This window comes from Drosophila ficusphila, unplaced genomic scaffold (genome assembly GCF_018152265.1).
Source record: "Drosophila ficusphila isolate 14025-0441.05 unplaced genomic scaffold, ASM1815226v1 contig_198, whole genome shotgun sequence".
In the NCBI taxonomy this organism is placed as follows: Eukaryota; Metazoa; Arthropoda; class Insecta; order Diptera; family Drosophilidae; genus Drosophila; species Drosophila ficusphila.
The window spans coordinates 13,759,968-13,784,749 of NW_025064092.1; the positions used below are offsets into that span (position 1 = coordinate 13,759,968).

At 45.6% G+C, this 24,782-nt stretch overlaps 3 protein-coding genes across 5 annotated transcripts; all 3 read left to right on the forward strand.

Moving 5' to 3' along the window:
* Positions 1 to 334: 334 nt before the first annotated feature.
* Positions 335 to 4,503, forward strand: LOC108097310 (protein deltex). The gene is made up of 4 exons (XM_017199527.2): positions 335 to 1,184; positions 1,465 to 2,760; positions 2,847 to 2,989; positions 3,050 to 4,503. Exons 1-4 carry the CDS (start codon positions 684 to 686, stop codon positions 3,348 to 3,350), a joined length of 2,241 nt encoding a protein of 746 aa, XP_017055016.1. The 5' UTR covers positions 335 to 683; the 3' UTR covers positions 3,351 to 4,503.
* A 2,198-nt stretch (positions 4,504 to 6,701) lies between these two features.
* LOC122319709 (trichohyalin-like) lies at positions 6,702 to 24,312 on the forward strand. 3 transcript variants are annotated; one of them, XM_043207443.1, is made up of 5 exons: positions 6,702 to 6,824; positions 8,554 to 8,621; positions 18,617 to 19,004; positions 19,372 to 21,540; positions 22,573 to 24,312. In XM_043207443.1, the coding sequence occupies exons 2-5, from the start codon at positions 8,565 to 8,567 to the stop codon at positions 24,171 to 24,173; spliced, it is 4,215 nt and encodes a 1,404-aa protein (XP_043063378.1). In that variant the 5' UTR covers positions 6,702 to 6,824; positions 8,554 to 8,564; the 3' UTR covers positions 24,174 to 24,312. The 3 variants fall into 3 exon arrangements, with proteins under 3 accessions (XP_043063378.1, XP_043063380.1, XP_043063379.1); XM_043207445.1 differs by lacking the exon at positions 22,573 to 24,312 and having other exon boundaries at positions 6,742 to 6,824; positions 19,372 to 21,551; XM_043207444.1 differs by lacking the exons at positions 6,702 to 6,824; positions 8,554 to 8,621 and adding an exon at positions 11,099 to 11,436.
* On the forward strand, positions 21,642 to 22,169 carry LOC122319750 (laminin subunit alpha-like). The gene has a single exon (XM_043207446.1). The coding sequence runs from the start codon at positions 21,642 to 21,644 to the stop codon at positions 22,029 to 22,031; it is 390 nt and encodes a 129-aa protein (XP_043063381.1). The 3' UTR covers positions 22,032 to 22,169.
* Positions 24,313 to 24,782: the final 470 nt, after the last annotated feature.

Below are 24,782 nucleotides of genomic sequence, written 5' to 3' on the forward strand. Positions count from 1 at the left end.
CACTTAGAAGTTACGGTACCACTAAACCACAGTTCTTAGACACACCGCGCACTTCGAAACCCCGCTAACGGTTAGCGGGGACATCCACCGATATATATTTAAACCAACAATTTAGGCCAATAAATCTTATGACGAGTCGTAATTGTTATTGTGTACGTAAATAAATAAAAGAAAAAGTTGCTAGAACTTTTTACCAAAAGTCTTTATGGTTACTTTTTTGTAAAACCGTTTTCTGGAAATATTAAGAGGCAACTGGTGGTTGCAGTTGCACTAGCAACCCTGGTCACTAAATTAAGCTGCAGTATTTTGCTAGCGGTATTTTCTTCTGGCCTTTTTAGCGCTTTCTTCTGTTGTCTCTCGCCAACTCGCTGCCCAAAAAATATTTCTCACCTGCGCTTGCGCTAAATGCTAAATAAACCGACTTTTAGCCGTTAAACGCGAGTGCCTAAGCCAAACTAAACCCAATCGGAGTGACTAGAAAGTGGAGTGCGAAGGCCCAGAAAAATGAAAGCCGCGGAAAAACAGGGCTAGCAAACGCAGGCACCAGGCCACCATTTTTAATTTCTTTGTTTATTTTGTGCCCATCTTCGCGAGCGAAAGAGACAGAGCGAGAAAGACAGAGGAGGAGTTGGATATTGAAATGGAAATGGAGTGAGCGCAGGGACAACGGATAGATTCCAGCCATGGCCAGCAGCGCTGGAAGTGCGGGAAGTATTTCCGGATCGGTGGTTTCCGGCGGAGGAGGCGGATCCGCCGCCTCCAGCTGTGGGACCATGGCCCTGTCCTCCGCCGGATCCGGTGTTCCGCCCGTGAACCACGCCCACGCCGTCTGCGTGTGGGAGTACGAGTCGCGGGGCGGCAAGTGGTTGCCGTACTCCCCGGCCGTCTCGCAGCACCTGGAACGGGCCCACGCCAAGAAACTGACCCGTGTCATGCTGAGCGATGCGGACCCCAGCCTGGAGCAGTACTACGTCAACGTGCGCACCATGACCCAGGAATCGGAGGCAGAGTCGGCCGGGTCCGGACTCCTCACCATCGGAGTGCGCCGGATGTTCTACGCCCCCAGCTCGCCGGCGGGCAAGGGCACCAAGTGGGAGTGGTCCGGCGGCAGTGCCGACAGCAACAACGACTGGCGGCCCTACAACATGCACGTCCAGTGCATCATCGAGGACGCCTGGGCGAGGGTGAGTGCGGGAACGCTAAGGATACCTCTTTCTGCAGATCAATTGGAGAATTGAAGATTCAAAATTTGATTGTTCTAGAAACCTCTGGGTAACCATAGATGTAAATAAATCTTTTTCGATATTTTAGAATTGCGATAATTGCATTGAATTAAAATTAAAAAAAGTCTCAGAGATTTCATTTCCCTGACACATGCAACTCCCATTTGAACTGCAGAGAAAACTTATTAGCTCCATAAAAAAAAATCAGCTTTGGCTCTTATTAATTGCATTCTTCCCACAGGGCGAACAAACCTTGGACTTGTGTAATTCCCACATCGGCCTGCCCTACACCATCAACTTTTGCAATCTCACCCAGTTGCGTCAGCCCAGCGGTCCGATGCGCAGCATCCGGCGAACCCAGCAGGCGCCATATCCTTTGGTTAAACTCACGCCACAGCAGGCGAACCAACTCAAGTCGAATTCCTCCAACGGGAGCACCCAATATAACACTCTTCCCAAACTGGGAGACACCAAGAGTCTGCACAGAGTACCAATGAACCGGCAGCAACATCCACTGCCCAATAGCCATCAACTGCAACAGCAGCAGCAGCAACAACAGCAGCAGCAACATCAGCAGCAGCAGCAACATCAGCAGCAGCAACATCATCACCAGCAGCATCAGCAGCAGCAGCAGCATCATCATCAGATGCAGCACCATCTAAACCACCACCAGACGGCGCCAAGGAAACCACCGAAAAAGCATAGCGAGATCTCCACCACCAATCTGCGACAGATACTGAACAACCTGAACATCTTTAGCAGCAGTACGAAGCACACGAACATGGCGACGGCGGCCAGTGCCAGTTCGTCCTCCTCATCGGCCTCCTTGCACCACGCCAATCACCTGTCGCACGCCCACTTCTCCCACGCCAAGAACATGCTGACTGCCTCGATGAACAGCCACCACAGCCGCTGTTCGGAGGGATCGTTGCAGTCGCAGAGGAGCAGCCGGATGGGCTCGCATCGCTCGAGATCGAGGACGCGTGCCTCGGACACGGACACGAATAGCGTGAAGTCGCATCGCCGGAGACCCAGCGTGGACACCGTGTCCACCTACCTCAGCCACGAGAGCAAGGAGAGCCTGCGCAGCAGGAACTTTGCCATTTCGGTGAACGACCTGCTCGACTGTTCGCTGGGCAGCGACGAGGTGTTTGTGCCCTCGCTGCCGCCCTCGTCGCTGGGAGAACGGGCGCCGGTGCCGCCGCCTCTGCCACTGCATCCGCGACAGCAGCAGCAGCAGCAACAACAGCAGCAACAGCTGCAGATGCAACAGCAGCAGGCGCAACAGCAGCAGCAGCAGCAGCAATCAATCGCCGGTTCGATTGTGGGCGTGGACCCGGCCAGCGACATGATTTCGCGATTCGTCAAGGTGGTGGAGCCACCGCTGTGGCCCAATGCCCAGCCGTGCCCCATGTGCATGGAGGAGCTGGTGCACTCCGCCCAGAATCCGGCCATCTCGCTGAGTCGCTGCCAGCACCTGATGCATTTGCAGTGCCTCAACGGGATGATAATTTCCCAGCAGAATGAAATGAACAAGGTGAGTGGCATTCAGTCAATTAGAGAGAGATGGAGAAAGAGGAAAGCTTAACGACTGGCTAATAACCTGCTACTAACATTCCATAGAACCTGTTCATCGAGTGCCCCGTGTGCGGAATAGTTTACGGCGAGAAGGTGGGCAACCAGCCCATCGGCAGCATGTCCTGGAGCATTATCAGCAAGAATCTGCCGGGACACGAGGGCCAGAACACCATACAGATCGTTTACGAGTGAGTTAAACCAGGTTTAATTCTTGAACTACGACTATAGAATTCTTCATTGCATTGCAGCATTGCATCGGGCCTGCAGACGGAGGAGCATCCGCATCCGGGACGAGCGTTCTTCGCCGTGGGATTTCCACGCATCTGCTACTTGCCGGACTGCCCGCTGGGGCGAAAGGTGCTGCGCTTTTTGAAGATCGCCTTCGATCGGCGGCTGTTGTTCTCCATCGGACGATCGGTGACCACTGGGCGCGAGGATGTGGTGATCTGGAACAGCGTGGATCACAAGACGCAGTTCAACATGTTCCCGGACCCCACCTATCTGCAGCGCACCATGCAGCAGCTGGTGCACCTGGGCGTGACGGATTAGTGGATCCTCCTTCCCAAAAGAACCAACCACAACCACCCACCCACCGAAGTCCCTGAACAGAATAGGAAACCCTCACCTCGACCACTCTCTTCCATTCGTTGATAAGTTACTTCCTACATAATCTCAGTGTGTGTGCAATCCTCGTTTACTATGATATATTTTTTTTATAGATATATTGTAATAGCGTTCGAGCTGCTCGAACCCTAAACAACAAACAGCAAACCACAATTGCAATTGTAGCTTCCTTTCCGCTCTTCCAATTCGTATTTGTACGCACTTAGCCAATAAGGACTCATATGAATCATATGTATTAGCTAGACTAGTTTAGTGTTTAGTGTTACGTTTAGTTCCCAAGACACCTAATAGTATTAGGCATTATCCTGATTTCAGATTCAGATTTCAATTCAAGCCACGTCACGCCATCCCTCAAGCATTCGAGTGTAAGCTGTGCCAAAATCGTAGTGCTCCCACGTAGGATATGTAAATTGTTGATATAGATAGCATGTACAACCGTCGCCCATCCCTCCGTCTCTCTCGATTTCGAATTTTTCAACTTTTTTTTTATCAGCTCTGTGCGTAAAATTGCTATAGGATTAGATTAATCGTATTAAAAGAGAGATGACTGGCGATGGGCGGACTCGATAGACTTGTCTCACTCGTCTTGGCCATTTAATCTCTTCCATTCAGCGAATTTGATGTGATTTTAATTTGAATTATTGATTAATAAACAGAGGGAGCTTAGTTGTAAATCGACAAGATATTCCATTATATATTATATATAAACAAAAGGCATACATTTATCATACCGCATACCACATACCGCATACAATTATTTTTTTAATCGAATCTTTTGCACACATTTGATGAATTGTTGCTTTCATATTGATATCATCGAACATCGCCAATATATATATACATATAGCCTATATAGCATATAGTTTTTAGACAGATCGTACGAACAGTAGCCGGCGGCTTTTGTCTGCGTCACCGTATTCGATTTGATATAATTTTACTATGTTGTATTTAGCACTGATTAGTTTTTAGTGTTCATTTTCCACAACAAATTCCACACCATAAATATATGCATATTATAATACATATATACAGTACATCAATATATAGTTCAAATAAAGTAACTTCATTTATGTTCAAATGAGTTTCAAGTTTTCATGGGATCGATGCTGACAAGTATTTGAGAAATTCAAATTGTTATTAATTAACGAATAAGGAAAAATTCCAATTGGGTGCTATTTGATAGTTTTTTTTTTGTATCTTGATTGCAGTGCAATTCAAATCAGTCTGTTGACATTTTTGGGACTTCCAAGGTTCGATTTCGATTTTGTTTTCAGTTTTCAGTTTTCAGTTGCTGCAGTGAATCACTTAAAATAAATTAATAAAAGACAAAAAATCAGATGTATTTTTTGTCATTGTGCGCAGTGCGTGCAGTGGCTGTTGCTGTTGGTGAAGTTGCTGCGGGCCATTTAAGGCGCATCGGCAACATGTTGCAGACGTGTGTTGTCACTGTGTCGCCTCTTCAACTGCTCCAGCTGCCTACGTGCTGACGTCAGACAGGCGCGCAAGGACAGTGTCCAAAAGTGGCCAAAACAACGTGGCTCCGCGCGGCTTTCACTGCTCCTCGAAGGGCGGTCACCATCATCTTCCCGCACCAGAAACCTCCTCAGCCAGCAGCAGCTGTTGCTGTTGCAAGGCGCTAATTGGCGTTAGATGGATTTGTTTACCTGTCAGCATGTTATAGTAGTTATGGGCTATCAAAAAAAAAGTATTAAGAAGTTCCCTGCCCGGCTGTGGCATCTGGAAATGCTTCATATTGCAGTAAGTTGCAGTATCTCCTGCAGCTTAACTTAAAAATTTTCTAAATATTTCTAAATAGAAATTAACACTGGACGTTGCAATGTTGTTGGTGCTGCTCCTGCTGATGCGGCAGTTCTCCTTGGGCCAGTTGCATAAGCAAATGTTTTCCTAGAATTTACAGCATTTCATGCGATCTTTATGCGACTGACAATGATCGCTGATCGTTGACATTCAACACACGCACCCCGTCGATATATACTATATACATATATATATACTATATGTACATATGGGGAAAGAGAGAGGTGCGTATTGGTGATGAGAACGCTAATAAGGTGGTTTTGGCCAAAACGAAAAGCCTGCTTCACTGACCCTGTGGCAATCGCGTTATTTCGGCCTCAGCCTCGTCCCGGCCATTTTTATTTTCATTTAGTGATAAACACTGGGGATAAGGCCACTCGACCCAGTCCTCTTTCCCCGTTTCCAAATCCACACATCTAAAACCAAGTGAATTGTCTTTGAATTGGAGTGACTGACTGGGAAATCCTATAAGAAAAGTGTGCAAGAGTTTGGCTCGCATGTCTTTGGTTCCTGTTTACGTATGTTCTTGTTTTTAATCTGTTTTTTTTCTGGTTCCTAACCTGCACTCCCAGTGGCCATTAGTCATGCAAATGAGCTGGGATCATCAAGTTATGTTGCTCTGTTGCTCGCTCTCAGCCTCCTTATCTCTCAGGATCAGCTGAGGCAGAGGCGTTGGCAGATACACTCGAAAAAAGTATTAGTTCAAGACTGTATTTAAAGAACGGAAACGCAAACGTCATGACTTAAAAAAAGTCCTTGAGTGAAGTGTTTTTTATTGTTAAAAACTACTTCAACTACTTCAACTAGTCTTTGATAATAAAAAAGCCTAACTCCTTTTCTAATTCTCCAAATTGAGAGCCAGAAAGTATGCAACATGTTTTCTGGGGTCACTTTCCTTTGGGAACAGCATGCAAATGCTAGTTTTCAACATTTTTTACCCAAGTGTAGAGAACGTTGCAGTGGCAGTTGCGTCGACGCCGGCGTTTGGGGCGGCCGAGAGAGATCGCGCCTAAATGCAGCAACAACAGCGGCTTGCAATCAGTCAAGAGCCTCCGCTCGTGCCAGCCGCATCAGCCACGCCCCTCAGCCATCCGCCCCTTTTTCGCCACACAAACCAAACATCGAACTTCGTCAGTGCCACACTTCGATAACTCGTTGAAAAAGTGTTTTTTTTCTTTTTGTATTTGTTGACTGGATATTGTTGCAAAGTATTGTATTCTATTTTTGTGAAATATTTGTTTTGAAGTGAACAAGTTTTTTGTTGTTTTTTGTTATCTTCGTTGTATCGGCAGCAATAGAAAATAATAAATAAACCACAAATCAATCAAACAATCTCGGAGTGGAAGAAAAAAGGCAGCGCCCGCCTTTTTTTTTTAACCGCGCTCAAGTCGCTGACAACTTTTCGCCGGAGAGCCAGCCGCAATTTGATCTTTCCGTAAATTAAACTATTACTGTTTAAATATTTGCCAAGAACACAAAAATAACATACGTTGTTCGCTGGCTGCTCGCTTCGGTCCCGTCTAAAATTACAAAAGCCTCGACAAAGTCGACGAAGTCTCTCTGATAAAAAAGTAGCAGCAGGTGAGTACACATACAGTATGCACAGGTAGTACGAAAACCAGAGATAAACTCGATGGGAGAGGCCGAGGTGCAAGACAGACTACAATGTTGGGGAGGAATTCTAACAGTTTTGCGGTGATTTCTGCGGTTTTCCTGCTGACTGGCGGCGCCAACAAGCGACGTTGGGTTATAATTCAGAAAACATGCACTATATCCCACAGACAGACAAATAAGGTTTAAGAATGAGTTAGTAAATAGTAAAGTTCCCCTCTGAAGAAAGCTCTTGGCATTTCCACAATCGAATTTGCATCGCCGCTTAGTTCGTTGCCATAAATCTTGGCTGGCCAAAAGCGAGCGATTTTCGATAATAAAACGGTTTTTAATTGCCCAACAGCGAAATACGACGGCTTCGTTTTTCCGTTTTGGTAATTTATGAATTTATGCGATCTGCGAGCGGCGTTCTTGGGGCATTGGCCACACGCCAGCCTACGCGACTTGTATAAGGTATGACATACGGATCGGGCAGACATATCTTTATTGAACTCTATTGAGTTCTGATGGATGACCCATAAATGCGTTAAATGGATGTTCGTCTGACGGCTGAATGCTTTGATTTGTTTCGCATTTCAATATTTTGTTTAAATTGTTATGGCCGACGGGAGGATTACTATTACAGATTAAAATAGGCATTGGGTTAGAGTTACTTTTGGGATTATACACAAACGAATTGTATTGTTATGACTAAATCTATCGTAAATTAGACTTTATTGGATCTTTTTTTCTAGAGCTTTGCCAATTTTAGTGCGCCCACGGATTAATCAGGTGGAAGCCTTAGCTTGACACTTTTGAGCAGGGGATTGCTAACTTATCCAGACTGTTCGACCTTCCGTCCTCCATCCGTCCCCTTAGAATTCACCTGCAAGGTGCTCCCTTTCAAGCTGGCTAAGTTTTCAAGTTCAATTGCTCGATTGAATGGGGTTCTGCGGCCAGCGAGTGTTTGCCCAATTGTGGTTTTGAACTTGTTTGGCTTTTGGCCGAGCTTTTCCCCTAACAACCCCCTTCTAACCGCCTTCTTTACAAGCACTGCCAGTTGACCGAGCTCGTTGATGCTAACCAAAAGCGAAACCAAAATGTTGCGGCCGTACTGATCAAGCTGGCGACTCAAATCACAGAACAAAAACTATCTGAAATGTGTAGTAGTAAGGAACTGCATATATTTCGATTCTCAAAAAACATTCATGATTAAAAATATATGTACTTTATATATTGTAAAGTGCCTCCTTCACTTGCAAACTTCTTACTGAAATTATAATACCTTCTGCAAGAAAACAGTTTGATGATTAGTTTTTCTCCGTGCAATTCCGATGCACTTGGCTGTGTCAATTGTGCGAGTGTTTTTCGAATTTAATGTGAATTTGCGGCTGCTGTCCATGTTTGAAGTTGTCCATTTACGGGGGAAATGTCACAACACAACGTTCGGGTGTGGGGATCTGACCAATTCTGGGCGATTCTATCCGATTCTGGCTTGCCTTGCTCACAGTGCCCATAACACTGATCATGATCGATGGCAACTGATATTACTCGGTAAACTTTGCGGAGCCCCGGAGGCACCAGCGACAAATTATAAACATCAAATAAATCAACATGAGAAATGTGCAGCGAAATAATTGCATCATCAACCAAAACAGAAAAGTGTCTGGAAAATAATAATATAATATCTTGAACAATGTTTTCTGTTTTCCTTTTTCAGCCAAACTTGCCATGGAGGTGGAATGCGATTTGGGTGAAATACAGAACGAGGAGTTGCTGAGAAAAATGGTAAGTTTAAAGGAACTCTTTTTAAGATATTCTGTAGCAATAATACAAAACACCAAAGTGATTATTATTCTTAAACAATTCCTTTATTATAATCCATTAAATGGAGTATTCTGCTTGTGTGGCCAATAACTGGCATCAGTTCATTGCCTCCTGGCCGGACTTGTGTCCCCGTTCCCAGCTGAATGCCAATGGCATTGGCTTTTAAAGCCCTGCTTTTCCCCCAGACGACACTTTCGAGAACTGGCCAGAAGCGATCCAGACCATCCATGGCTCGAGATCCACTCACTCGGTTAGTCAGTCCCGCCAACCCAGGCCGAGCCCAGTTCAACCTGGCCAAATTGGGTCATTTATGGGGTTGCTCACTGTAGCTCGCTCGGCGGCGTGGGCCGCTAGTCGCTGACTTGGCTCAGACATTTGCAATAATCGTTAAAAAGTCGTTAGAAAAGTCAATGGAAAAACGATGACGATGTCGCATCGGAGACCTGGCCAAATAAATGATCTATCTATCTGCATTAGTGAAGAATAAAATGGAGATAGATGGGCTTAAGCGAAGATTCAAATACCCTTGGTAGCGCATAGTTCACATAATTCACAGATCCAAGGAAAATCAGTCATATTTATTTACGATCCTATGTGGGAATTATATTCTAAGATTATATTTTACAGGTTTTATATTAATACCTAATATAAACCACATATGTATATGTGAATATATACTATATATATATATTATATAGGTGAATTATACCTTTGAAAGGGTATACTCGTGTAGGTGAGACAAAAAGAACAAGAGACCGAATAAAGCAGACGACAGAAGAAGCAGCAGCAGACGATCGATGGCCCACGCAGCCGGCTTTGGGGAGAAAGAGAAAGATGGTGGCCGAGTGAAAGACGGAGAGAGCGATAGAGTGGGACAGAGACAAATTGGGAGGCTGCTGCGACTGCGCTGAAACTGCGCTGCGACTGCGACGAACACTGGTAAAAAGCCTGCGACGATGACTCATTGGCCATGAATCAATTTCAGCTTTGGCCTCTGAGCCCGCTGAAATGACCGCTGATGGCCACCTCTTCCTCCTCTCTTTCTCTCCATCTTCTATCCTTTGCTCCTTATACAGGGATGGGAATACATACATTAAATTATTGTAGAGACCTCAAAATCAAATGAATTATAAGAGGTGTCAAGGATAATTTAAAAACGTTTTCCGACCCCATCAAAAAAAAAGTTGAATATGTTATATTTCGACTTTATGTTCAATTAAGAATATTAATATTAAGAAGATGCTACCTTGCTCCACTTTTTCAGATCCTAGTGCTTGCTAGTGAAATAAACTAGCTTAAATTAGTAGGCTTCTCATAGTTTTCTGGCCAGTAATTGCATCCCTGGCGGATCAGATCTCAGCCCAGAATAAAACGAAACCCCAGAAAGAAGCGTTGGTTGGCTGCGATCCGTGTTTCGTGGCCATGAGGCGATTCAATTCAACTTCGAGTTCGATTCGATTCGTTTCAGACCCGAACCGAAAAATCGCGTGGGTCGCCAGCCGTCGACTGCTGAATAAATCAGTGAGCCAAAGTTGAATTGGCACACACGGAGTAATGAAAATGAAAAAAAAAAAAAAAATAAATAAATAAAACACCCGCGTATGGCAAATGGCCAAATGCAGCAAGTGGACCAACGGACAGTGGGCCACCAAACTGGACGGTGGACAGTGGAGTGAATTAGAACGACAGTCTAGTCACGACGTCTGCGTCTGCGCAACGTCTGCGCCAACGTCGCCGATGAGTAATTTTGGCTTACTATTTTGTTATTTTGTGGAATAGTGGGCGCCAGCGGCTCAAGAGCTTTCCGAAAACGCTGGAAATAGTTTCCAGCTAAATAAAGGGGTTTATTAATAATTTGCAACAAAGACACCCACCTCCGGACGCCGATCGAGTGATTTATTATTGCCGATCCGTAAGACCACGGATTCCTTGCAAAACCGAAATCGAACACGTACATATTTTTGTAAACGGATGAGCGGATGACCAATATACAACAATAATGCGCTTAGATAACATAATAATTTTTAATTTCGAACATTGTCTCGAATTCTCTAAATAATTGCATTATGGGTTTCCGGAAAATTTACCAAAATCCTTGGAATTTTGGTTCAATTTCGAAGTGGCATGCTACTTGCTTTCACTAACAAATTATTGGCTTATTTCTATGTGACCCAAAACAGCACCTTCAGGAGCTATAACTGCAGTGCTGACCCAATTTGCGATCTTAATAAATTGGTTGTTCTGGCTGGTTTGCCCCATTTGTGTCACTGTGCGGCTCAGCAGTCGCGTCATCTTCGTATTCGTCGCTTTTTCGTATTCGGTCATATCTCGGTTCGCTGCCGTCGCGCTGCCGGCGTCGTCGTCGACGTCGTCTGCCGGTGACGACAGCGTTCAAGCGGCAGCGGCCACTTTAGGCGGCTTTGATTCTGATTGGAAACTTCAGTCTGATTTTGGTGCTCGATCGATTGCAACGTGCCGACGCTCCGTGAAAACAACATCTACCCAAACAACAACGCTCAACAACAACCGCCAACAACGATCGCCTATTTTTTTTAACACTCTATTTATTTACCACACGAAATTTAAAAAGAAAAAGAGAAATCCACAGGATTAGTCACACCCCTTGCCCCCCAAGTGTTTTTTTACGTGCTTTTTGCCGGTGCAACAACAATCCAATAAAAACAACTCAAACCACAGCAACTCAGTAACGAGGAGAAGAATTTCCAAGTCAAAAAAAAAGAAAAGAAAAAAGGAATACAAATTCTTTTTACCTGAGGTAATTTTCTGTCATTTCGACCAGAATATGGGGTATAAAACGTAAAAGAAGCTGCGAAGAGGCCGTAAAGCCATCTCCTTTAACCCTCGATCTCTCCATCTCTTTTACTCATTCACCGTCTTCTCACAACTTTCACACTTTCGCACAGTTAAGCTTAACCTTTTTTTCCCAGTCTTTGCATAACAGTTAGTCTATATCTCTGTATAGTACAGTAGACGTTGGCATTTAAGCTAGTCGCCAAGTAAATTACTCGCAAGTGAAGGTAAACAAATTGGCCCATGACGCCCCCACAATATATTATTTAGTAGTAAAATCAATAGTTAAGGTAATTGCGGTGGTTAAAACGCATTTCATTTTTCCTAGCTGCATGGGAAAATGGTCAAGTGCAATTTCGTAGACATTGTTTGCAAGCTGAATTGTCGGAGAATTCTTTTGCAATTCGTCACGCTGGTCAACTGATTAACTGCAGACTTACTGCTTACCTTTCGAATTATCACCCATAGTTTTAAATGGACAGACAAAATATTTTGGTTTCCTGAACAGTTGTGAAAGAAGCCCGGCCTGCGCCCAACGCCTGCCAATTAGCGAGCGACACCTGTACCTCATTGTACACATATTTATCTATCTCTAGCTGTATCTGTAACTGCGCCAAGTGGCTTGTAAACAAACAAACGGATCTTATCGTGGAATTAGTGCTCAGTTTGTGGATTTTCGTCGCCAGTTGATCGAGGATCCCGACTAGAACAGCTGACAAGGGCGGGGGCCTGACTAAGCAGTAAGAGTTATACGGAGGGGGAGACATACATACATATATGCTAATCGGGAGTGAATCTAATTACTAGAGAACAAGTTTACACCGCCGTGGGCCGTCGGCCTTGATAGCCGTTCTACGCTTTTCCACTTTTCCACTCACGAAACCAGATCACAGCCGAAAGGGTTTTGTTTTCGGGGAGCGGGGCTCTGCCTGAAATTATCCATGGTAATTGCTCCCATTGTCGGAGATAGATGTTCCGATAAATCTTCGCTGTACTTTATATGCAAAACTTTGTTGGTTTATCTCCGGAAAATCTCTCTATAAAAAAGGTCGAGCTCAATACAAAAAATAAAAACGCCATCTGTTGCGAAAATGATTCTGCTGGGAAATATTTCGAGAGCAAAAATTATATTTTTTAATCAACGAGCAAAATTATTCATTTGTATCTAAATTTGTGATATTTGTAAGTTGTTCTTGAAGCACAAGATGGTGATCTATCTCGGAATCACAATAATGACTTCAAATTAGCCAAAACCATAATTTGAGAAAACAGTACAAATGGTTTTCCGGACTGCGATACAAAAACTCCACCTGCACTAATGACTGTGGCTCCGATAATTGTCTCGAATATATGTACGTACGTTATGCATTAAGATATTAAGATATTTTCCCCCTCTTCCGTTTTCGGGTATGAGATCATTTCGGGCTTAAGATTTATTCGAAACCTAGTTGTTTGCGCCGCCTTGCTTTGTGCCCCGCCAATATGGTGACGATTGTCGGCTATATATCACCTACGGATCGAAGCTTGCATTATAATTTCCCACACGCTTAACCATTTGACAGGTGTCCATCGATCAAAAAGCCGAAAGACCGAAAACCCAAAAAGCCGAAAACCGAAAATTGAGTTATTTTGAACGTTTTCCCATGGCTCAACAACAGTGAATACCGGCTAATGTGGGTCCAGTTTGGTGGGGTATTTTGTATGCAGGCGACGGCCCACGAAAGTGCTCCACTTTTAGAACTCGGTTGGGGTTTTATAGAGCCATGTTTTATTCACCTGGGGCGACGTCATACCCAAAATAAGAGGCAAACAATTAAGAGCGAAACCGAAAAACACAAATAAGTCCACGAAAGCAAACATAAACATGTTTTGACGCTCAGCCGGCTTCGCTGCCTTCGTCGACTGCAAATGACACAATTCAAAAATTCTAGATGCCATATATTCCCCATATTCTCGATTCGCAATTGGGCGGTCAGTGGCAATTAGGTCACTTTAATATGCATATGTACTCAGTTCAGATTGAGGGGGAATCGGAATTGAAGCGAAATTGAAATCGAAATTGCCATTAAACTACAAAACAAAGCAAACACAACAAGTGACGCCAATTAACGTCGGCACCAAAGTGCAAAGCAATTTTTTAGCAGATTTTAGTGCTTCACCGCTTGCTGCTAACTGGAGAAATGGTACCTAAATAAGCTGACTATACATTTTTAAACTAACGGTTTATTTAGTCGTAAACCCTGCGTATGAGTGATAACTGCGTATGAGTAATAAATTGTAAAGCCAACATTTTTTATTGAGAGCTTTTTCCTTCCGATGACTTTGATACTAGTTGGCGAATTCTAAAGTTATTAAATGTAGCAACACAATTTAAGATTATAGGAATTTTAATCGCAAGTTTCACGTCGTGCATTTTTCTTCTACTATCTTGAACTTGAAAATATATGGTGGCATTATCTATAGGGAAACATTCAGTTAAATATATATGTATACTAGTAAACCCAGCGAACTCCGTTCCGCCACCAGATGGCGATAGTTTTAGCTAAAACTTCGTTTGGTGTTTAAAAGATAAAGAAAATTTTTTTTTGTTTTATATATGAAAAGGAAAAATTTTATTTCGATACCATTAAAACTTTGGCCTTTTCCGAGTGTTTTGCAATATTACACGTTGGTTCCTCAATAATTTGAAGATTTAACGGTAATTTTAATGCTAAATGAGCCGTTTGGCATCCTTCTAACAATATGGCTGCTATTCCCAAAGAAGCAACTGCAACAGCTATGTTGGATCTCGCCCGAACAGTTGCTAAAGCTAATGACATGAGGAATGTCTTGTCAGTACCACCAGGGGCATCTAGGAAATATAAACCACCATTTTCTTCATCGATTGCCTTCATTAAAGTATTATAAACTTTCTTCTGTTGGGAATTCAACAGGGGTACATTCGCTTGAACTAATAAATTTAATTCCTGGTGATCATATTCACGTTCCCGTTCTAATTCTCGATTAAATGCCTCATTCATTTCACGATTTGGCGCTGGCATTCTAACCTGATTAATATATTACCGCACATGAGGTAACACATATATTATCTTCGATCAAGAGTAAAACCCGATAATGTATCTCCTCATTCATCAAATTGTTCACAATCAGGATGGCGACTTCGTCTATTGTTGGAGCATTAAATGTCCTTTCGTGTGTTTTAGATGGTCGTTTATCTGCTTTTATGACAACTTTATAGTCATCATTTGGCATGCGCTCTAAAGCACTCTTAAACAACCTGACCATCGCATGATGTTCATGAACCAGACACTGCATGTCTTGAAGAATTGCTCGCTTCATCCCTTCATTGATCGCTAGACGTCGATCAAGTTGTTCTTCCATGTTGCCCATGAAATATATTTGTAAAAATTTTTTTGTGTATCTTCGAAAGGTAGTAATGATCCAATTCGATGGTGAATCTGCCCTTGTATCTAAGATAAAGTAAGTTATTCTTTAACTATATTCTATGTAATACAAACAAAAAAAAAACCTTAAATGTCGGATTAAATCCTCGTTCTTCGATAATATCTGCCCCAAATGACGTCATTTGGAAACAACCATTGTATTTTCGGGTATTTGCAAGAAAGTGGCGTGATTCTTGTGTTTCACCACAAAGCAACGAATACAATGGCTCAGGTGGCGGAGTCAACAATGGCAATTTAACTTTACCATTAAAGCAGCATAATCCAGGCGTTTCTCCGGAAAACTTCAGTGCACCGCAATACTCGCAAACAACGTCCATTTGCCCAATGCAAACGCTAGGATGCAAGCTGTAATCAGTGATGCAATCGTATTGAAACGCTGCTCGATTCAAATCAGCACTTGATAAATTTCTTCTGCGTCGCAAATGATCTATTTCTTGACCTCTGTTGTAAGCTCGACGATTCTGCATTGTCAACCGAGCCGTATAACGGATTGCCTCTCTTTGCTCTGCTGATTGAGAAGCACGAAGTCGACCTATTCTAACGCGGTTCTGTTCACGTTCAATGTTTTGTTCTTCTTCAGACCTTCCATTTGCAGTATTTTGTAGTCTTCTTGCATTACGGCTTTGTCGGGAAAGATTCGATCGTCTTGGTCGCGGCATTATTAATTAAACTTCCCTTCACTTCAATTCACAAAAAGCACGAAAAACTTCACTTCACTTCAATTCACCAAAATCACAAATAATTTCTACTCACTTTAAAAAAATTGAGTTAAAATGCTATGGTAGTGTGTGCTTGTCAGTTTGATGAGGTAATAACTCAGTTTATATGCGATTTTTGGTATGTCGAACGGAATAAAAAGTACCCTAACTCCTATTCCGGGCTCTAAGCTACCTTCCTACCAATTTTCAGCCAAATCTGTTCAGCCGTTCTTAAGTTATAAGTGGTGGAACTAACACAACTTGCTTTTATATATATAGATTATTTTTAAACGCTTACTATCTGGCACTAATCTTAATTTTTTATGTCATATCTCGATGCATGTTCAATTGAATGAGGAACCATTTAGTCATGAGCTAATCGCAGCCAAGGTTTATTTGTACAGTGAGCACCGACTAAGTGAGAGCGCCTCAGCTGACCTCTTGACCTTCTCTTTCGCGGTTTCTCGTTGTCTTTTGATTTCCTCTCAATTAAGTTTTAATAAAGTTTAATTTCAAAAACAAAAAGATTTTTTTTGACGCAAAAAAACACGAAAAGTTGGAGGTCAACGTTGCTGACACGACAGCTAAAAACGAAAAACAAAACAAAACCATCCAAAAAGCAAAAAAAACTTTAAAATAATTTATCAGCATTCGCACATCAACGAAAACTCGCACGTCACGTCATCAGACAGAGACCGAGATAGCGGTAAAGAGCGAGAGGAAAGAGCGGTCCATCCCATCATTAGGTCCGCAATCGCAATCGCAGTCGACGTCGACGCCAACGCCAACAGGTTGCCGCTGCCGGCGTCGCTGCAGAGGTGCGAAATCTGCTTCTTCTTCTTTTAAAACTGGTTATCAGAGCCTGGTACTTTTAGACATTACGTCATTCGGGCAGAGACAGGGGCAGAGGCACAGCTAGACTGAGAAAAAGTGTTTTAATAAAAAACGACCATCATTCAGATGTTATTATTATTAATTTAAATAATATGAATGCCATTTTAAGGGATGACTACCAAAATCTTAGGAAAGGTTCGACGAAAAGTAGTCACTTCGAAATTTTTCTCAGTGCACGAAACAAAACAGAGGCTGTGGCAGCGGCGCAAGCAGAGGCGTTTTAAGACGCAGGTCTAGACTGCGACCACGCGACCAGTACTTAAAAAAATCTCACACCGAAAGCAAGCAAACAAAAAAAATAAACAAAAACAACAAAGCCAAGTTGCAAACTTTTTGCACTGTCTGTGCAACAAACACACTTGAATGTTTCTTTCTATGATTTCGCGCGTTTTGTTTTATTTTATCAATTCGAATCTGTTGATTTGGGCGAGTGAAAGCGCTGGAAGTAATGATAGCGCCATCTGTCGTTCCGTTTTGTCAGAAAAGAAAGCACCAACTTCGCTATCAATCACTTGGGGATGCCACAAAATATACGATTTCGCTAATAACTGGGGAAGTGGCAGAAACCATAAATCTCTGGGAGTTGCTAGGAGGGTGGGATAAAGGTCTCCAGCTGATCTAATTAAAACTGGCTATTCTGAGTTGACCATATGGCCATGCGATCTTAATTTGAGATTTCATATAACCATGGTCCATTGTATCAGCGAATTTATTTTGGCGAAAGTTAGTAATCTTGACATTGATTTGAACTGAATTAGAATTCAGTCTTTAAATTACTCATAATTTCACCTCCTAATCTCCCCATTCCGCTTATGGAAGTTCCATCCATCATAAACTTGAAGCTAGATTTTAACTATTTATCAGAAAAGCATTTATATTTCCATTTCCTACATCAACGTTCCACTGAGTAGAGTTCCATTTGGCTTCGGGAAGTTTCCCATTTGGCTGTCATATGGCCTCGGTTTGGCTAAAATTAAACAGTTAACCCATTCCCCTCTCCTTTCCACCCACTCTGCATAGAGATCGAGGTGTCATTATTGTTAATACAAATGTTATTTGACATGCTTTCCGCCAAAGCAAAACTGGTCGTGTTGAGGCGAGGTGATATCACCGCTTCAACTTCACTCAATTTGTTTGCTAACGATATTGCGATCGCTATCCTGTCATCTCTCTCTCTCCCCCTATAAAGTCTGGCACCTTTGTAGATAGATTATTGTTTAAATAAATACGATCATATATGAATCGTTATGCGAGGCTCTTTGTTGTGGCCAAGCCAATACGATCCGCTTATCGGTCAGTCGGAATTGTTCCATGTTTATTTATAAGCTGGAAACGTCAGCCACCGATTTTGATTCGGTTTCGATAAGCAGGTAAGAATGCGAGCACCCGAGACTTCCACAGAAATAGGGAGTAACTGGAGCAAGTTCCCGTAAACTGAAATCAGATTCGGATGGGCCAAGTGCCTGGCATCTATTCTTTGTTTTCGTGTCGGTGGACTAAGGTTAAATCAAGTTCTTGGACCTTCGCAATGACCAATTTTGTGTTCAAAAGAGATTACTTTTTGATTATTATTGTTGTGAAAGCAGTCCCCATAAATCAGTCAACGCATTAGTCATTCAATTTGTTACCCTTACGTTAATCCCAGCCATTTTTGGCAGTCAGTTGCTTCTGCCATTGAAATCCGAGAACTTATGGGGGCGTCATCTTTATCATCATCGATTCCCCGGCTAGAAGACCGACTCGATTCATTTTCTATCTATATGGCTAGTGGTTGAGTCAGTCGATAGCGAATTGCAGTGGTTGTGTTGGTTGACCGGCTAATTGTTACTGGTCTGGATGCCATAAAAGGCGATTCAAACCGCTCGAAGCGAGAAGCGTGGGCTCCCTGCACTCCACTTGGACTCACTCTGTTTTCCACTTCACTCGCAGGCACGCAAACTTGAGCACGAGCTCATTTGGTTTAATTGGCTCAAGGACGGAACTGTTTAAAGATACAGTGTTGTGAGCAAAAAAAAAAAAGACAAAAGAGTTTACATGTTATCCAAACGCATTTTACTGATTATAATGCATTCTTTTCCGATCCTTTCAGTGGCAGCAGTCCGAGGACAGCGAACGCAAGAAGCAGATCCGATCGCATCTCTATAAGCTGCGTGAGTCGCGACTTTGCAACCTCTATAGGCACGAATCGGAACCAATGTCGGAGCCCAACGGAAACGGACATGGCAACGTGAACTCGCTGGCCGGATACGCAGGCAAGGATCCATTGGCCACCAGCCACGGGGATGCTCTGCTCGACCAGAACTTTCAGAGCCTCAAGTCCAAGGAGGTGCGGGATTCGACCAGTCCCACCCATGATTTGCGGTTCCATTCGATGACCCTCAGCCAGCCCAATACCACCGGTTGGGATGTGCAGACCTCGTCGGAGGTCAGTCCCGATGGACGGGCCTATCGCACCGAAACTCTGGCCAAAACAGATGGTGAGTCCAGATCCTGACAGAGGATTCGTTTGCTTGGTGGTAGCCTCTTGTGTCTGGCTAGCACCTAAGCTGACTGAAAGTAACACTTGCTGTAGGTCCACTGATTGACTGGTTAACCTAGTGAAATACATAATACACTTTCACTGCTTTTTGTACGATTGTTAAAAATTAAAAATACAAAAGTCGTAAATAAACGCAACCAGTCAGTCAACAGAGTCTGCAGCAAGTGTCCAACGAAGCTAACCCCCTTGTCCCTTGTCGGTGAAGTTTTGTGTATAACTCCAAACTCTGTTTGTTCTGTATGTCCATGTCCACCATTCGACCTTCCACCCAACGACCTATGAACACCCCGAACACCCAATCGCAGGCGTGGAGAAGCTCAATGGTGGTGGCCTGGCCGAGTTCAAAGGTCGCAACGAGCAGCGCTCGAGTGCCTCTCATCAGGGCGATGACAAGAACTTCGTGAAGCAGGCGTCGGACAGCTCCAAGACCCAGCTCCAAGAGACGGTGGTCTTTGGGGACGAGACCAGTGGTCGCACCGAGATGAAGATGAGCTCCACCTCCACTTCGTCCTCCTCCAAGGTGGTGTCCTCCTCATCCACAGTAGAGTATGGCGATGAGCCGCGCTACCTGCTGGATAGTCAGGAGAAGTCACATCATCAGCGCGACTGGGAGCAGGATCAACGGCGTCAAGAGCAGCGCATCCAAGAGCAGCTGCAGCGACAGGAGCAACAGCACCGCCAGGAGCAACTGCAGCGTCAGGAGGAGTTCCAGCGTCAGGAGCAAGTCCAGCGTCAGGAGCAAATCCAGCGCCAGGAGCAAATCCAGCGGCAGGAGCAACTGCAGCGCCAGGAGGAGCGCTTCTCTGAGAGCCGCGAGCAGTCCAACAGCACCCGGAATGTGCAGACCCAGCAGCATTACGAGGAGAACAAGCGCTATGTGGATATGGACAAGGCTTCGCCGGAATACCAACGCCATGTGCAACACCTGATGGAGCAACCGGGCGAGATCATCTCCAACACGGTGGAGTATCCCAAGCCGAATGTCAAGATGATCACCACAGTCAAGCGCCTGCCGGACGGAACTATTGTCAAAAACAAGCGCTACGAGACGGAGCAACTTACTCCCAGCCAGAGTCAGACAACCCAAAAGCAGCAGACAACCAACAAACAGACTAACAACCAAGTCCGCAATCAGACTTACAATCAGCGAAGCGCACAGGATGTGCAGGATAGTCAGGTTCGCGATGTGGCAGAGAATGTGGAGCAGAAGCATGTGACGGAGTCGCAGAGCTTCTCCTCGGTGAAGAAGTCCAGCCGACGTTTCTCCACAGAAACCACATCGGAGACTGTGGAGGAGTACGATGATCGCGGCCAGCCCGTGTCCAGGGTGGTGCAGAAAGCACCCACACCCTCGTACGCACCACCGTCCCACTCGCCACGTCAGTCGCCGGGCCGTGACTTCAGCACTCACGGCTTCCCCTCGGTGCGTCCGAATAAGCCCACCCAGGAGTATGCCTCTCAAAGACCCGCCACCGCTGGACCCGGCGGTGAGGAGGTGGTGGTGGTGCGCTCCGAGAAGAGCCGCCAGATGAAGCAGCAGACCAGCTCGCAACGCACCACCGAAACCGAGGTGCTCGGGGATGACTACCATCAGCCGCAGAGGTCGCCACAAAAGCTCAGGGAGGCCCCGTCTCCCAGCTGGGAACAGCCCACCAACACCAGACGCCATCACGTGGAGGAGGACTTCAGCACCCATGGATTTCCCTCGGTGCGCACCACGACTACTCGACCCGATCAACCCGACGGTGAGGTCTTGCAGACTGTCAAGACGGTAAGTCGCAATCAGAGCGCCAACCGCAAGACGAACACGGAACGGGTCATTGAGACGCAGGTGGAGCAGCCGGGCGCCCATTCCCATTCCCACCCCTCGCCCAGAACCCAAAGTCCGCGTCGATCTCAGCCACGCGAGGACTACGGCAGTCAGGGTGTGTCCTCGCCCCGCGGACCGGCGGGTAAGCCAAGTCAATCGCGGCCCAGCACCACCGGAGGTAGCACCCCCACCAAGACGACCACCACTTCGGAGCCCTTGACGCGTCGCCAGTTGCAAAAGGAGCGCGAGGTGGATGCCGCCCATCGGGCGTTCGCCGCCTCGCTGCGCAGCAGTTCGCCGGCGGATAGCACCACCTCAGTGGGGTCGCACCACCACCAGACGCCGCGATCTAGCGTCTCCTCGAATCGCACCTTCCGTCGGGAGATGCGCGAGGGCTCGCACGACAGCCAGGCGCCGTCGGAGTCGAGCCGGATAAGCTCGACAACCGTGACCCGGCACACTGGTGGCACCACCACCAGCAGCACCACCAAGACCAAGACCACCAAGCCGGTGCGGGGTCCCAGCGAGCCGAGGTCGCCCACCCCGAAAACAGGAGGAAGTGTGACCACTACCACGACCCACGTTACCAGTACCACCAGGTCCAGTCCCAGCCCAGCACCAGCCTCACCCACAACCTCAGCACCAGCCAGTTCCGCACCACCAGGTACGAATTAGAGACAAAAAAACGTGAAAATGCGTTTTTAGTAAAAAGAAACCACATGACTATATGCTATATAAATATTGGAACTACTCGTATGAACTACTATGTATATGAATGTATATCCTTCAGATAACAAGCTATCACAGTATACGTATACTACCACTAAGCCCGGCGATATATTCTCTCTGCCACCAACTACTCCTCCTACTATTAACAACGAACCGACACTAACCTCCACCACCACCAAAACAACAACAACAACAACCACCACCTCCGACAACCAGAACCACCCGAAACAATCTGCAATTGAAACCGATAACGATAACGCTAGCGATGCCGGCGATTCGCAGCCGATCCGCAAGGTGAAGCTGAGCGCAAATGAGTCAAAGGTGGTGGAAGAGGCACCCTGTGTGCGGCGTCAGTACTACCAGCTGGGAAGCGAGGGGGAAAACCCCGAGACGCCCGAGAGCTCAGGGACCCCTGGTAAGGCTTGAATTCAACCACTACCCGAACTTGCCAAAAGAAAAATAAAACAAAAATTTAAGAAACTCTGTACACCTAACTATTCTATCTATACTTCTTTTTGATTTTTGCAAATAAATATACTTGAAAACTGTTTACCAAAACCGCAACTCTGAAATGTTCAATGTTCAATGTCTTGACCAAGCACCACACAAACTGAAATTGCACTCAATCACAAACTGGGAAGCCAAATGGGCTGCAGACCGAAGGAGAGAGATCTGTGGCCCGTTACTCTACTACCTCTAAATCTAACTTTTCTCTTCTTGAGCTTTCACTAATGGGTTTACTTAATATTGCCTGAGAATGTGCTTGTGCCTACCTAAACCAGTAGAATTCGTCTAACCCCCGCAGCAGAAGCTGCCAGCGTAGTTGTAACTAATCCTAACCAATTAACAAGGGCTTTGCCAAAGTAAACACAACTTACGTACACCTAAGCACACACAACGGTTGAAGAAGTAGTCGAGATCACGTAGCTCCATTCGTCCCTCAGTCTTATGCCCTGATCCGTTGCAGCCAGCAAGAAGCCCTATCCAGTAAGGAGGCCCCACGGTGAACCGGAGCCGCAGGTTCCGTTGAGGCGTAGCTCCAAGTCGCCCACTGGGGAGCCACGTCCGGTGCAGCGAGAAACGACTTTTGAGGGTCGACGTGTCTCCCAGCCAGAGGATCAGCTTTCGATTGACGAGCTTATACTCATCGAGCAGATGAGCGGAGCTCCGGGCTTGCCTACAATGTCTAAGAAGCCATCAGCTAGGGATCAAAGCCCGCAAAAGCCTTCACCCAGAGCTCAGAGTCCTGAGAAACCATCGGTTAGGGCTCAGAGCCCGGAGAAGCCTCAGCCTAGAGCCACTCCCAGGCAGAGTCCGGAAAAGGAGCAGCCCGCCTTTGGGGCCAGCACTCCTAGTCAGCTATTGCCACGTGCCTCAAGTCCTGAGAAGGCTTCACCCATTCAGGGTCCCGAAAAGCAATCGCCCCGAGCCCAGAGTCCCGAAAAGAGTGGTAATGTCAGCCAACCTTCTGTTTCTCCCCGTCAAAGTCCCGAGAAGCAATTACCCCGAGCCCAGACCCCAGACAAAGTGTCACCGAAACAAAGTCCAGAAAAGCAGTTGCCTCAAGAAGTTTCAAAGAAACCGCGTCAGAGCCCGGAAAAGGAGCACATCAGTCAACAAAGACGTGAGGAGGATATATTTTACAGTACGATTTCCTCAACGCAAAAACGAACTACCAATAGTATAAACGAAGAATTCCTAACAAACGAACGAGATAACCAGAATCAAACCACGATCTCCGAAAAGAAACCCCAGGTACTAAGTAGAGATGAACCGCAAGTGAAGCCCCTGGAAACCATCGAGAGTCCAGATGGAGGATTTCTCTCTAAGGGAACTGAACCCGAGACCCAGCCCGATGAAAATCAAACGCCCACTTATCGCAAAAAAGGACTGACACGTCGCGAGACCTTTGAGGATCGTTGTCGTCAGATTTTGGGAATGGAGGAAGATGGCGATACCCAGGGAACCTACACCCAGCAACCGAATGACGATCAGGAAGATGTGAGTGTAACTCACACGTCCATAGAGACTATTCAAGTAAAGATCGAGGATTGCCCTGACGATGATGACGATGACCTGCCCCGTGGTGTTACTGAAACATTTGTGGTGCGTACACAGCCCAAGATCAAGGTGGAAGAGGAGGAGCTTCTTGTGGATATTACCGAGTCCGAGGATGTGGAGATCTTAGTAGCTCCGTCGAAAAAGAGTCCCAAGCAAGGAGACAGTCCTACTTATCCTAAGGAGCCAGAGACTTCCGGAACCCCAAAGCGGGAGCAGAGTCCTACTTATGTCACGAAACCAGAGTCCCCCAGGTACCCTAAGGAACATAATATTCCCAAATACCCAACGGAAAAGATAGTTACAAGGATTCGAAAGAGCCAGAGAATGTTGGATATCCCAAGGAGGCCTCTAAATATCCGAAAAACCAAGATATTCCCCAATCTCCTAAGAAGGAGCAGCGTCCAACTTTTGTCGAGGAACCCGAATATTCCAGGAATCCCAAAGGTCAAGAGCAAGGACATCCAACACATTATAAGATTCCGAACAAGCAGGAGACAAGCTTTGTGACCGAAAAGGTCATCGATTGTCAGGGAAAGACTATTGTCGAGAAAATCAGCCAGAGACCGCGAACTCCGAGTCCCACTACACCCAAAAACAGTACGAAGCCAAGGCAAAAAGTGCCGGAGAAAGTACGCGAAACCGAATCGGAACCCGAGAAGGAATCAGAGCCAGAGACGAAGAAGAAAACCAATGTCAGCGTTACGAAAACCGAAACCGAACGTCGCAACTCGCGCACCACCAAAACAAAGCAGCCACTGACGCCCAAGGAGCCACAATCGAAGCTTCCGGCGACTAAGAGTCCCCGTAAGGACTCGCTTTCGGGTCGCAAGCGGGACAGTTTGGTAGAAGAGACCCGAAACACTACAACCACGACCACAACGACTCGTCGTCAGCAGAGCGAAACTAATGGTTCGCCTTCCATCAAGGACCGCCTTCGGTCTTCGCCGCGCAAGCAAAAGACTTCGCCCCAGCAGACGCGAACACCTACGCCAGCGCAGTCAAGAAATCCAGAGGATGACGTCGATGGAGACTCGACTTCTCCGGACTCCAGCCCTACGAGGGTGGGTAATGAACGTCGTCGTTCGAGCAACATTTCGGTACACACGGAAATCATCA